The 13816-nt window shown below is 41.0% G+C and overlaps 2 protein-coding genes across 2 annotated transcripts in view; one reads left to right on the top strand and one right to left on the bottom strand.

The window, feature by feature from the left end:
* The window catches only part of LOC144587799 (uncharacterized), an 887030-nt gene that overhangs the window by 550445 nt on the left and 322769 nt on the right, over window positions 1–13816 (top strand). The gene's annotated exons all lie outside the window — the stretch shown is intronic.
* DCDC2C (doublecortin domain containing 2C) overlaps window positions 1–13816 on the bottom strand; it is a 52840-nt gene that overhangs the window by 6795 nt on the left and 32229 nt on the right. Inside the window, exon 11 of the mRNA XM_073001164.2 lies at window positions 10001–10061. Coding sequence (XP_072857265.2) covers window positions 10001–10061 — 61 coding nt within the window. The remainder of the gene's footprint in view (window positions 1–10000; window positions 10062–13816) is intronic.

Raw genomic sequence — 13816 nt, 5'->3', positions numbered from 1 at the left:
GAAATCTTGGGATACTATCTGTAGAATGGCTTATTAATTCCTGCACATGTTGGACCATGGATTCGAACTTTCCCAAATCTTGCAATATAAGGCAAAGGCAAACTGTGCTGCTTATATACCTCTCCATAAAGCATTCTCTGGGCAGTTTACATTTCGGTTTACTCAATTTACCAACTGTGGAAAGATGGGAGGTTGCATCAACCTTGAGCCAGCTTCCTGAATCTGCTGGGATTGATCACAAGTCAAGAGCAAAGTTTTAACCACACTACAGTATTGCACTTTAACCATTGTGCCACAAGGCCAGGTAAAGTAGTTCAAAGTCAGTGTGGTAGGGTTTGGAAGGCCTAAATGTGGAAGGTAGTCTAAAAGCTGTTCTAGAATTTGCATAGCTGGGTCTGATCCCTTTACAATCATGGTGCAATTTTATGTTTCTAAAGAATTGGAGCAAATAAAATGACACTTGTAGAGTCATGTACAGAAAACCCTTTCTCCCAAACCAGCCTTTCTTGGGGGCTTAATTCCCTGTTGGAAAAACTGGTGACTAGAATCTGCTTCTGGGTTATATAGCTGGAGATCTATATTTTGCTGTTTCTTCCTCCACCTGTGGGGATATGACTCCCTCTTGTGTCTTCTGCCCATGACCAAAGAGGAGGAGGAATGTCAGGAAAAACTTCCTAACTATTCAAGCAGTAATGTAATGAATCATTTACCTTGGGAGGTGGTGAGTGCTCCAACACTGGAGGCATTCAAGAGAAATTTAGACAGTTATTTGCCAGATATCCTTTGATTTGTATTCCTGCCGTGAGCAGGAGGTTGGTCTCGATGGCCTTATAGGCCCCTTCCAACCTGAAGATGCTATAGTTCTATGATGCTAGGAGGAAGAAAAAGCATGTGACTGGGTGGTACCTGTGCCACTGCTTTCACCAGCTGAAGAGTCCCACTCTGTGTTAGATATTATGGACTGCTTGTGTGAAGCAATGCTTATTTTTAGAGGTTTCGTTCTTTAGCCAGGTCACTTATGAAACAGACTATGATGGACTTTGACAGTTGCTGTGTAACATAATTATAAAACTATTTTTATTTTACTTTTAGCCCCTGAGGAAGGCCCCAAACCAACCGAAGACTGAAACAGTCTGGGTTTTCTAAATTGAAGGACAGTCCTCTGTCATTTTGAGATTTATTCTTCTTTTGTTTTTCACTTACATTATCATGGTGGCCACTGTTCAGAGAGTCTTCAATATTGATGCACCCCTCTATATCCTGCCTTTCCTTGAAGGAGCCTGACAGCAGAGTGGACAGATTATCCTCCTTCAACAGAGATTGTTGGGAGGGTGACTTAGATTAAGAGAGAGTTCTGGGCCGAAGATCATCAGCTGTGAAGCTGCTGCTCAATCTTAGGAGGGAAAGATGATAGAATGCCCAGTAGAATACAACACAACACTGTTTTATTGTCAGTGGTGGTCTAAAAATCTAATTTCAGAGGTAATTTCTATAGAGAAAAGGAAGCCTGGGTCTTTGGAAACGCAACTCTGTATTGCCTTTGCCAGACTGCATCACAACAGAGTTATGGAGAGGGGACTTCAATAGACTTCACATCCCCCTGATCCATAAACAGCAGCAATCCTCTGTCTGTGCAATATCCTATTTCATTTGCCACATACCTTCCAGCACATTCAACAAATGAGGCACGGTCTTACGCCTGACAGCTCATTCATTATAAAACACTAAGCCATTCCCAGGTAACTATCCAAACCTTTTCCTGACTGTTTCAGTACTCCCATGTAAGAGAAAAATGCATGATCTCCTAGTTAAATACATTATTACAGCATACGTAAGCAAGAAGCATAAGGGCACTGACATTCTCTCTCAACTGATGCTTACAAATTAACTTTTGTTTATTTATTTACTTACTTTGCAGTCTGATCTCTAAGTACATTTACCTGTTAGTTAGGTCTCACACATTTCAGTGAGACTTACTCTGTAGTAAGCAAGCAAGCACAGGACTGCAACCTTAGGGTACATCTGCACCATACCCTAGATGTAAAAAGATACCGGTACTAGAAGTTTCTTTTTTAAAATTGCAATGGGCCCGAGGGATGGTACAGGCTAGGAAGCCAAATGAAAGAAATAACATCCCCTATCAAATATATGGAAGTCTTGGAGCATGAAGAAAGAAGTCATCTACCCATCAGGAGGAATTGCACTCTATACATAAACACATGCCTTGAAATTGCATCACTATTGTTGAAATTTTCAGCCTCAGAGCAGATCTGAAATGTTCCCGCAACATGACGATGGAAATTAAGGCAGGATGTTCTAATGGGAAGTGCTAGGCAGTTCTACTGGCACAATGCTAACGCTACATTTACTATACTGTATAAACAAAACAATAATAGGGAGGGTGTATCCTTTTAGCTCCTATAATTGTGTCTTTTCACTATGAAAAGTAATTGAAAGCACAATGTATTTTTCTCATTACATTCATGATACTCAGCTATCCACCTAAAGTTAATCAACCAAGAAATGAAAACTTTATGTGAAGAAAAGAGTAAATAGGTTGTTGTCATTATTTCACAAATTCTACCATAACCAGGAAGGTTTGGGGGTTATAAAATTAACTTCGGCATCTTTACCTATGCCTACGGATCTAACAGTCTAATTATCCAAAGCAGAGAAATTTCAAGGGATACAATAAAAAGAATGCACCACAAGACTCCTTCAGGGAATGTGTGTGTGTGTGTGTGTGTGTGTGTGTGTGTGTGTGTGTGTGTGTGTGTGTGTGTGTGTGTGTGTGTGTGTGTGTGTGTGTGTGTGTGTGTGTGTGTGTGTAGGTGTGTAGGTGTGTAGGTGTAGGTGTGTGTGTGTGTAGGTGTGTAAGTTACTTTTTCGGATTACCAGTTGAAAAAGTTGGCAACAGCGCAACTACTCTCCCAGAAAAGAACTTCTCCCAGCTCCTCTTTAGCATGTTCTTGCCCAGAATGATGTGTTCACAGAGCCATCCGTAGTAGGCCAACAAAGGTTTGTGGCTTTATCAAGTTGTTCCCAAACCTGTACATCTTCAGCACCATCATGTCCCATCAATTCTGCCTTATGGCAACCCTTTCCCTAGTAGAGAGTTCTCAGGAGGGGTTTCCCCTTCCCTTCTTTTGGAGGGGTGCCCTGGGGCTGTGCAGCTGGCCCAGGGCTTACAAAGGGTGGCTCTGTTTGCAGGAGGTGCAGTGGGGAATCGAACCTAAACCACTGAGCTATCTAGCCAGCTCTCAAACTCATATGCTATCCTCTAATTTCTTAGAGGACATGCTGGATTGAAAACATTGCAAAAAATTGTCATGGTCTGGGCTCCGGCCTGGGCTACATCACTTCCCCACTCACTCTTGAAATACTAAGGCCCAACTCAAAAACTGGCACATGAGAAATGTGTACAACCTACCCTATCATGTGTTAGGAAACATGAGGATCAGACAGAATCAAAGCATGGTGTACTGACTGCCAGCTGGCCATCACTTTAAAGGTTATTAGAACAGATTGCATCATGAGTCATAAAAACATTAGCATTAGCAAGAAGAAAGTTAACAAAAATGAGCTCTGTCCCAAAGGCGATTGGCTCTCAGCAGGCCAGAAACCACCTCTTTTAACTGTGTTGTGTGATGTGTACACCCACCCATTTAGCTAAGGGCTAGAAACATCAATCCATCCATCAGACATCTCACAGTATGTGTCTATCCAAAGGGGCATCTAAAGATGACCAGACAAGGGGGGAAAATAGGAAATAACCCAAGAGGAGAAGACGGCCAAGCAGTAAGGCACTTTTGCTTGAAGAAAATATAAACCATTCATATGTGAAACCTGAACCCAAGCCTGCCAAAAAAACAATTAATAACCAATGCATCACACTGCATTCACAGATTTCCTATTCTTCTTCATCATCACAGCCATGACCACAATCTGAAAGTAAACGAGGCAGGAACCGTTACAGCAAATGCAAATAAGCACCAGGGCTTTTCCCCTCTACTGTACTGGTGGGATCCTCCACACATGATGTACATACACAAAATGTCAACTCCAAATTGTTTCTCAAAATGAGCGAAAAGGCACAAAACGCCTAGTCCATTCACAGAAGCTAAGGATATATCAGATGCAAATAGTGTTATCTATATAACTGCCAACATGCTTTTCTGAGCACCCTAACATAGAACAACTCAGCATGCGGGCTGACAGATCCCACATCTCCAACTACATTCACCATCAACTGCATTTGGGTCAATGTGGCCGAACTGTACAATCAAATGCACTGATGGACACCAGTTTATTATGACCTGTTATACTTAGGCTGGAAACTGGTACAAGGACAATTTAATTTCATGGCCTAAATTTTGTTAGTTTGTCTTCTATGCATGCAACAGCCAGTTGCACTGCAGTTGTCTTTGCCTAAGAACAATTTCACTACCCAGTTGCATGGATACAAACCTTGTTGTTTTTAGTGTGACAATCTCTGGCTTGCATATGGATCTCAAAGCAAAGTAGTACTCAGATACCCAGAGACTACCCAGACTGCAGCTTTCTAGGCCACCTGACAGAGCAACAGAATGCACTCAAGAGAGCACAAGGATGCTGACCTGTTCAACCTTCTCACTTTGGTATCCTAGTCATGTAGACAGAATCTACCTCCCAATGAACACATGAATAAATCAGATTTTGGCAGAGAGGTGCATTCTGAGAGGAAAGACAGTTATAACCCTTTCCTTAAGTAAGGTACCAGCCAGTAAAACATTAGCTTAATAATACCACAATTAAGACAGGCATGCTTTACAAGAACAGGCCTCGGTCAGGCTAGCTACTGTATTCTCTGTGTAACTTAAAATTCATCTAGCCCTCAGACCTAAGATGGAGGTACGTAGTCTCTTTCACATCTAGGGAGACAACGCTCAATGACTCATCTTTATCCTGGAGCAACCACTGCAGTACGTATGCTCTTCAACCTCAGCAGTTCCAAGTGTGGCCACAAAACCTCTACCAACATGTCAATGAAGGTGTGTTTTCATTGCACCAGAGGCACATGTAACTGTGAAAAACCACCCAGTCTCTCAAGAGTTGGGCAAAACCACGGTCAGAGTGGTGAACCCCTAAAGCCCACCTCCTGTTTTGGAATACTAAAAGAACACATGGCAGTTTTCACAAAAACGGCACATACAAGCATAAGCATCCATGTCCAAAGTGAGATGGTGAAATGTGTGCCAGCTGATCCACCCTGCATTGTTCCAGATATACCTTTGCCATGGAACATTACAAAGGACTCTATACACATTTCTCTCTATGAAGCAGTTTGCATTAAGTAGTGGCACTGGAACTACATCTGATGACTCTTTCAGTTTTGTTGTATGTTCTGCAGTAGACAAAGTTCAACATGGACTCGATGATGCCAGTAGAGTATCAGCAACATAAATCTATGTTGTGACCTGGACATGGGAGTACTGCTCAGTGATAATTTTGCAGTTGTGTTCAGATTCTTTTGTTAATAAAGCTGTTTTCAAGACTGTTTTCAACATTGTGCTGCAGTTATTGTTGTCACAGTAATAACTAATGCTCCTCTCTGTATTATGGGCTTCCTAGTACATGCCATTCACCAGCATCTTCAGGTTCTAAGTCACTTGGGTCCAGAAAGGAGGTAGGATACTATTCCTCTGAAGATACGATGATCCAGTAAACTAAACAAATAAGGTGAATCATGGATGGATGTCCTTATAATTATAGACAAACCATTACTAGTTGACACAAAAGTTCTACAGTCTGAAGAAAACACTTGTTGAGCAATGTACTAGTGGTTGTCAGCGTCCACTGTGCCATGTAGAGCTTAAGGTATATATAGTCCGGTCATGTCCGACTCACCCCCATTTCAAAGCCATGGAGCCAGTGTTTGTCCGAAGACAGTTTCTGTGGTCACGTGGCCAGCGCGACTAGACATGGAATACCGTGACCTTCCCACTGAGGTGGTCCCTATTTATCTACTCACATTTTTACATGCTTTCGAACGGCTAAGTTGGCAGTAGCTGGGACAAGTGATGAGAGCTCACTCCATTGCGTGGATTTGATCTTACGACTGCTAGTCTTCTGACCTTGCAGCACAGAGGCTTCTGCGGTTTAATCTGCAGTGCCACCACGTCCCCTATGTAGAGCCTAGTAAACTATTAAAAAGTGTACACTTACAAACTCAGCTCCTCCAAATAGTTACTTGCCACAATAGTTACAATGTCTTCCAGCAACTTTCTATTCTCAAAATTAAGATAGTTGCAATTAAGTTACTTGTTTTAAAGTAGAAGTCTTCCATGTAGAAGTCTGTCCCCATCCATTAGTAAGGCTGCACCCCATAACTATAAAAGTAAATTACAGCTACAATGCAAAATGACAGAGGTTATGTCTCATTGTTGCAATTATGATGTGCTGTAGTTACATCTTAGTAATAAAAAAACTATTACAAACAGCTAGCTATTTTCTAACAACTTTCAAGCTCTGGCGATAGAAGAGTGTCATCTGCACTTTGGGTGTCATCTGATGTATTTGTGGCTGATGAGGTGTGGAAGGTATGTGATGGACTGAAATTATGGAGCACAGGATAAGTAGTCACAATTTGGTGACTTGTCATGAAAATCCACACATCCAGCTTGGTCTTCTCTGATGTTCACACATGCTGTCTTAGGTGTCAGGTACATGGTCTCACTTTATGACGATTCATTTCCTGCTCAAATCCATCAGTCACTCGCTGTATTCTTGGACTGTAGAAACTGTAGCTCTTTTCCCCCAATGTATACTGTGAGCAACCTTACCTTCCTAAAGAGGGTATGGCGCTTGGTCAGGGAGTCTTTCAGGCCCCAAATCTATCACCTTACACTGAGGTAAGTCTTCAACTTTCGCAGTGCATAGCATCTGTGCGGTAGACGAGCCTGACCTTTGAAAAACACTTTACTCAGTAGCTTGCAAGTACTTGAACATGGGCTTTGTGCTTCCAAAACAGCTCAGTTAAATAGGACTTCTTTATAGTAGCCAGTTAGTAGCCTTTCCACTCTTCTGGATTTAGCCAAACCCTGCTGGTCCAAGAGACTAGTCCTCAATGAGGTTTTTATAATTATTTTTTATTAAGAAAATTAAAATTCATAGAAACAGTTCTTTGCTTAAACGGTAGCATAATAAAATGTTCAAAGGTTACAGCAATTAAATAAAGCAGTTATTTCTTATTAAAAAAAATTAAAAACTCTAAGATCTAAGCTGTGGTGGGCTAATCCCACCCCTCCTTCTTCTTACCATTCTACATTCTGCAAACATCCACTTACATAACTCAATCCATCAGAGATTTCCCTCTCAGCTTGGCATAAGCTAAGAGAGTGCATAGCATTCAACATCCCTTCTCCTCCATCTTTTCCACACCCCTCGGACCTCCTTCTTCATGGCTGTTAACCAATTAACTCCAGGAGGCGTAACTTCTCACACCACCTCCAGTTCTCATGGAGATGCAGGTGTGTTATCTCCTTCCCAATTAGACTGGAATTTGTTGGGTCTTCACACTGGGCCTCCTCAACCTTGCACGCTTATCAGGATTCACTCTGTACCATCCTAGCTGTAAATTAGGAAAAACAGCCTCTCAGCCTTCACCACATTCCAATGTCCTCAACTCATTTCACTTTGAAACCTAACTGACTCCATTTTCTCTCATCCTCAATGACTACAAGTCCCACTCTCCTTCTACATCATCACACTTCCTTATAAAGGCATTCACCTTTTATCCATGCCTCTTTAAAATGGAATATTGTGTACAATAGACCCCTGGTGTACAGCGGCTCTGTAGGCACACCTCCTGCATTTGCAACAGAGGATGATCAAGATACAAATAGTTTAAATAAATAAATATTCATTTTTGCATAAAATGGCCTGTGTAAAACAGAAGAGAACCAAAGAAAGAAGACTTTTCAGCTGACCTTTTAGTTAAGAAAGAAAGAGTATCTAAGCTAGGCTCTTCCTACTTTTGTTACCCTCTGAGGGTAAATATACTGCCCTATGCAATAAACGACAGGACAGGAAATTTCTGTATGTATTTGTCTCTGCTCTCGCTTTCTATCCCTTCTCCTGGCTGCTTGGCAAACAAGTTTTTCCCCTCCCTTGTTCGGAGAGAGCTGTCCATGCAATCTGCCCAAGGAGCTAGACTGCTGTGTTGAGTAGGATCTCTTCCTTGTTGAAGGCTGGTGGCACAGGGATGCTGTAACACTGACTTGCACGTGTGGTGGCAGAGAAGGCATGTTGGGGTCCTGTCCTGACCTTTTTTATCCTCCTCTGTGGAGGAAGCATGTGGTAGCCATCCCCAACACAGTCTCTAATGGACAGCGCCAGCAGTACAGTGGTGCCTCGCTTAGCGATTGCCTTGTTTAACAATATATTCGCTTAGCAATGAGGTTTTAGGAGCGATCTTGCGCTCCGTTTAGCGATGTTTCCAATGGGGGAAATTCGCATAACGATGTTCAGGACCTTGCTTCGCTTAGCGATGACAGTTTAGGTCCCCCTGTTTCGCTTAGCGATGTTTTTGACAGCTCCATTTTCACTATTTTTAAAAGGTGTTAAATTGTTTTAAAGGGGTTTAGAGTGCTTGAAATCGTTAGTGCACTTAAGAAACCCTTTGTTAACCAAATCTTGCTTCGTTCTGACTCTTTTTGAATTTTTGGTGATTTTTTTTCTCCCCCATTGAAATGCATTGAAAAGGTTTCAATGCATTCCAATGGGGGAATCGCGTTTCGCTTAGCGATGTTTCCTATGGCAATTTCCGCTTAAGGACGGCAATCTGTTCCCATTGGAACGGATTATCCGGTTTTCAATGCATCTCTATGGGAAAACGCATTTCGCTTAGCGATGTTTTCCCATAGCAATGAATTTTTTTGGAACCAATTAAAATCGTTAAGCGAGGCACCACTGTACTATGGATACATCTACCATTTCCACACAAATTTTGTGTTTCCTGTTGGCATGTTTTCCTCCTGTCCTCCGGGTCTGCACACACATGGGATATGATGGCCATTCCACCAGCAGTGCATTGGTGTATCGTAATCCTGCCCTCACATAGTTAAATTCCAGATTTGTTCTACCCAAAGCCTCTTAGTAAAATTAAGGAGATTTCAACATAAATGTAGTTATATGACAAGATTTCTATTTAAAATGTTGAGCAGAAATCATTCATTTAATCAAGTCCTGCTGGATGCTTCAGTTATTACCGTCACCTGTTGTATACATATATAATTACACCTCTAAACTCTTATTTCTTGAATCCTAATAACCACAATCATATTCAATTCTTCATTTGTACTGCATACAGAGACAGTAACATTAAAGTTAACAAATGTGCTTTGCTAGAAATACATTGAATAATCCAATGAAAAAATAATTAGCTGAATTTGAAAATCAGTTCACTGCACGTAATTGGTCAGAAGACCAGCTGTTGTAAGATCAAATCCATGCGATGGAGTGAGCCCCCGTCACTTGTTGCAGCTCCTGCCAACCTAGCAGTTCAAAAGCATGTAAAAATGCGAGTGGATAAATAGGGACCACCTCGGTGGGAAGGTAACGGTGTTCCGTGTCTAGTCGCGCTGGCCACGTGACCACGGAAACTGTCTACAGACAAATGCTGGCTCTACAGCTTGGAGACAGGGATGAGCACCGCCCCCTAGAGTCGGACACGACTGGATTAAATGTCAAGGGGAAACTTTATCTTTCACAAGCAAACTAAATGACAGAATTCCACTCATCTAGTGATGAAATAGAGAGCTATACAAATATGCAAAAATACTCCAGCTTGTATCATAGATGCATCTTACCATTACTGATTAATGTGTTTGGTTAATGATGGTATAATAATTGTTAGACCAAACACTTAGTGATAGAACTGATTAGTTACACGGTATCTGTGCTGTTATTACATTTATCTTGAAAAGACGTCTATGTTGCTGAGATAGAAGAGATGACATACCTTTCTTCTTTGATTTATTGAATAGGAATCCAAACATTTTTTTAAAAACGCCGTTTTTCTCCTGTAACAGAAATCGCCATTCATTAGTCTTTCAAAGTAATTGAGATCATGTAGAGATAATCATTATAAATCCACAAAAGGTAATTTGGATTGGATCTCACTGTAGGAAAAAAATGGTGAACTGACAAAAGCTGGTGACCCTTCTTCAGCCTTTCCGAGATCCAAACGTTTCTGCTCTGCTTGTTTCTGGAAACATTATCAAGCGAAAAGAAAAGCTAATTCCACACAAATAATCTGAAATTCTAGATGATGCTCATTTGCTTTATACTGGAGATTATGGTGATCTTGTTTATGTATTTAGAAGAATGATTCAGCCCAAAGGCTGAACTGCTTGATTACAAGGTTTTTTTTTTTTTTTTTTTGGCAACAGAGCTGCCATCATGCTGCACAGGCTACAGAACAATACAACAGCAAAACTAGACTTAGTGTAGTACAATTCGGTATAAGGGTATTTGGGGGAGGAGAACAAGCCAACAATAAGCTTTGTATTGCAAATTTTCCCCCAAATGCCCCCTAAGCAAGGGAAGCATTCACATACGATGGGGGATACGAAGAGGAAGAGCAGCAATCCCCGGGAATGACCCTAATGATGGTATCCTCTCTATATACCAGGGTATGGACAACTGGGTCCCTCTAGATATGTTTAGACTGTCACTCCCATAGCCCCTCGCCACTGGCTAATGTTAGCTAGGGCTGCTTGAAGTTGTAAGCCGCCAACATCTGGACAGTCCCAGATGTCCACCCTGCTGTCCACCACAGCATTATGTGCATCAAAGGTGTGATGAGAAGGGCTGTGCAAGAGCATGTTGCTTATTTGGGGAGGGGGCAAATGGGAAACTGCATCGCGTGAGAATGCAAGTACCATAGGTCCAAGAATCAGGTCAAAATATTTCTGAAGAAATGGGTGAGTTAGCCATCATTTACAAGATACTGTTTTTAAGCCTAACTTATTAAATGGGATAAAATGTGACATACTGCACTACAGGCTAGTACAATTTAAATCCTTATGACATTTCAGTGTATATCATATATGTCAGCATAATAACTGCTGTAATAAATCTGATTTCATAATATGTTGAATAAAATGCACCTGCAGCTTAGAAGTTATAAGATTTATAATAGTGCTGAATTTATTGTGGCATTCTCTGTTTTAAGATGACAAATTGGTAATGCATGTTTATTATGTAATAATTTGTCCCTGTTCTTCAAAGCCAGATGGACTGATGCAAAGTGAAAGGAGGCATGGAAGAGCGATATGGCTGTGATTGATTGAAAACAACTACTCATTTTAAAGGTATAATTATTTATGATTGTATGATGCATCCCAAAACCCAGGGGGCTAAGCGGGCTATAACCTTTCTTCAATAGATTACATTTTGACTCTTTATGAGCCAACAGAACTAAAACGTAAGGTAGGCACCACAGAACAGGTTCCCAAACATTTCAGCACCGCGTCCCCTTTTTCATTTCTGAGAAACCCTCATTTATGAGAAATACCTCCCATTTACCATCGCACAAACCGCTTTTAACAACAACAAAAACAGAAACGACAACAGCAAAGACAACAAAATCAATCTGTAATTTAAAATGGACAGAAAAACTTAATACAAATTATTTTAAATGAAAAAATCTCTAGAGAGATTAAAGAGCTTTCCATTTGATCTAGTCCGGAGATAGACACCTTTTGTTGCAGTTCTAAAAATGTGCTTCAGCATGATAGCAAAAAAGATCCCAAACACACACAGCCCTGTTTCACTCCATCTTGAATGTCAAAGGGATCTGACGTTGAGCCATCAAAAACTACAATGGCCTTCATTTCCTCATGATATTAAGGAGTCGAGGTGGACATCCAATCTTGGGAAGTATTTTAAAAAGGCCGTCCCTGCTAACCAAATCAAAGGCCTTTGTAAGATCTATGAAGGCCACAAAGAGTGCCTGTCGTTGTTCCCTACATTTCTCCTGCAACTGTCTGAGGGAAAATACCATGCCGCTGGTAGATCTATTAGCATGAAATCCACACTGCGATTCTGGATAGGATCAAGGTAATAAGCAGATATATTTGCCTAAAGACATTTTGCATGCAATACAAAAAGAAGCCAATTCAAAAATATATATATATACTGTATATTAGCTGTTTTTTGTAGTTACAAAATTTCAGCTGGAAAAATAATACCTCATCAAATAATATCCACTGTGCTGTCAGTTTAGGCAATATTCATTAAAGACAATTTCTGTACTAGTGATAGACTGCTGAAGTAAACAATGGCAATAAATTACTCCTATAGATTTTTTGCAAGCATTTTAATCTCATAGCTCATTTCATTCAATAGTAGGAGTTGATGTGTTGTAACTGTTGCCACAGCAAGTCTCTAACATGCTTTAGAAATATTCTTTAATGAACTGAAAGTTTTGCTTTCCACCATGGCCTTTCAACTCTTTTTTAAGCAAGAGTGTAATGAACTTCTCTGACTTCTGTCGCATTTAGTCCAGGGCCTTGTATTTACTACAGGATAATCCTTCCTAGGTAACAGCCCTCGTAGGCTGCTATCGCACCTCCTTCTATCTGTATTTACTTCTGGTAGACACCATTAGGCACTAACAGGAGTAACTACCTATGAAGCTGACGCTGCCCATGGGGTTCCAGGACTTGCAGAAATACCACAGCCATGTTACATTTTGGATGAAAGGTTATATTCAACTGAAAGCAAAGCAGTTGCCTACAGCCAGAGTAACAATGGGGTCATCATGGTTCCCAAACCCTGATTTGTAATTCTATCAATAATACTGACAATAATTTATTACCAGAACTGAAGTTAATAAACTCATATTCTAATAATCATAAAGGAAAGATGACAAAAAGGCACGCTGATGCATCAGCCTTCCTGTTGGCAGAAGAGGGAAGGCCACACAGCCAATTCCCTACCACTACAGTGGGGTCTTGACTTGAGAACTTAATCCGTATTGGAAGGCGGTTCTCAAGTCAAAAAGTTCTCAGGTCAAATCTGCATTTCCCATAGGAATGCATTGAAAACCATTTGATCCGTATCTGCTCTTTTCCGTCCATAGAAACTAATGGGAAGCTGCTATTCTGCCTTCGACCACTAGAGGGGGATATTTTGTTTCTTTTTTTTTTCTTAGGTCAAGAAAGGTTCAGGGAAGGCAGGGAAAATACAGTCCAGGCAGTACCAGGCAGTCCGAAGACTGTCTCCCAATCCACTCTCTAAACGCTGGGAGGAGTGAGGAAGCAGACAAGCACTCTTTTCACTGGCCAACAGTTAACTGAAAGTTCCAATTTTGCACTTTCCCTGCCTCCCACGTGGTTTTTTTTCAGTTCTTAACTCAAATCTAAGTATGTAAGTCAAGTCAATATTTTCCTATGAGAGCGGTTCTTAAGTCAAAATGTTCTTAACTCAAGCCGTTCTTAAGTCAAGACCCCACTGTATAGCCCCCCTCAAAGCCATCTCCCTCACTGTTATGTAGGTTCTTCTGACTCTCCAAGCATATTTTCTCAAGGCAGATGGGTCTGCAGGCAGACAGGGGATTTAGCAAAGGCGCCTTCCACAGTTCTGTCAGCCGGAGAGTCCCCCCGAGCAGAACTAACCTCAAAAGATGCTCCTGAAAGGCACAAAGTCTGTATCCAACATCATATTGAACTTATGTGTCATCATGTTTAGTAAACATCTGTGATGAGATGCAATTTTTAAGTTGTTTTTATTGTTGTTCTGTGCTGTCATCAGAACTGACTTATAGTGACCC

This window comes from Pogona vitticeps, chromosome 1, assembly GCF_051106095.1.
Source record: "Pogona vitticeps strain Pit_001003342236 chromosome 1, PviZW2.1, whole genome shotgun sequence".
Lineage (NCBI taxonomy): Eukaryota > Metazoa > Chordata > Lepidosauria > Squamata > Agamidae > Pogona > Pogona vitticeps.
This window is presented reverse-complemented; position numbering and strand designations above follow the sequence as displayed.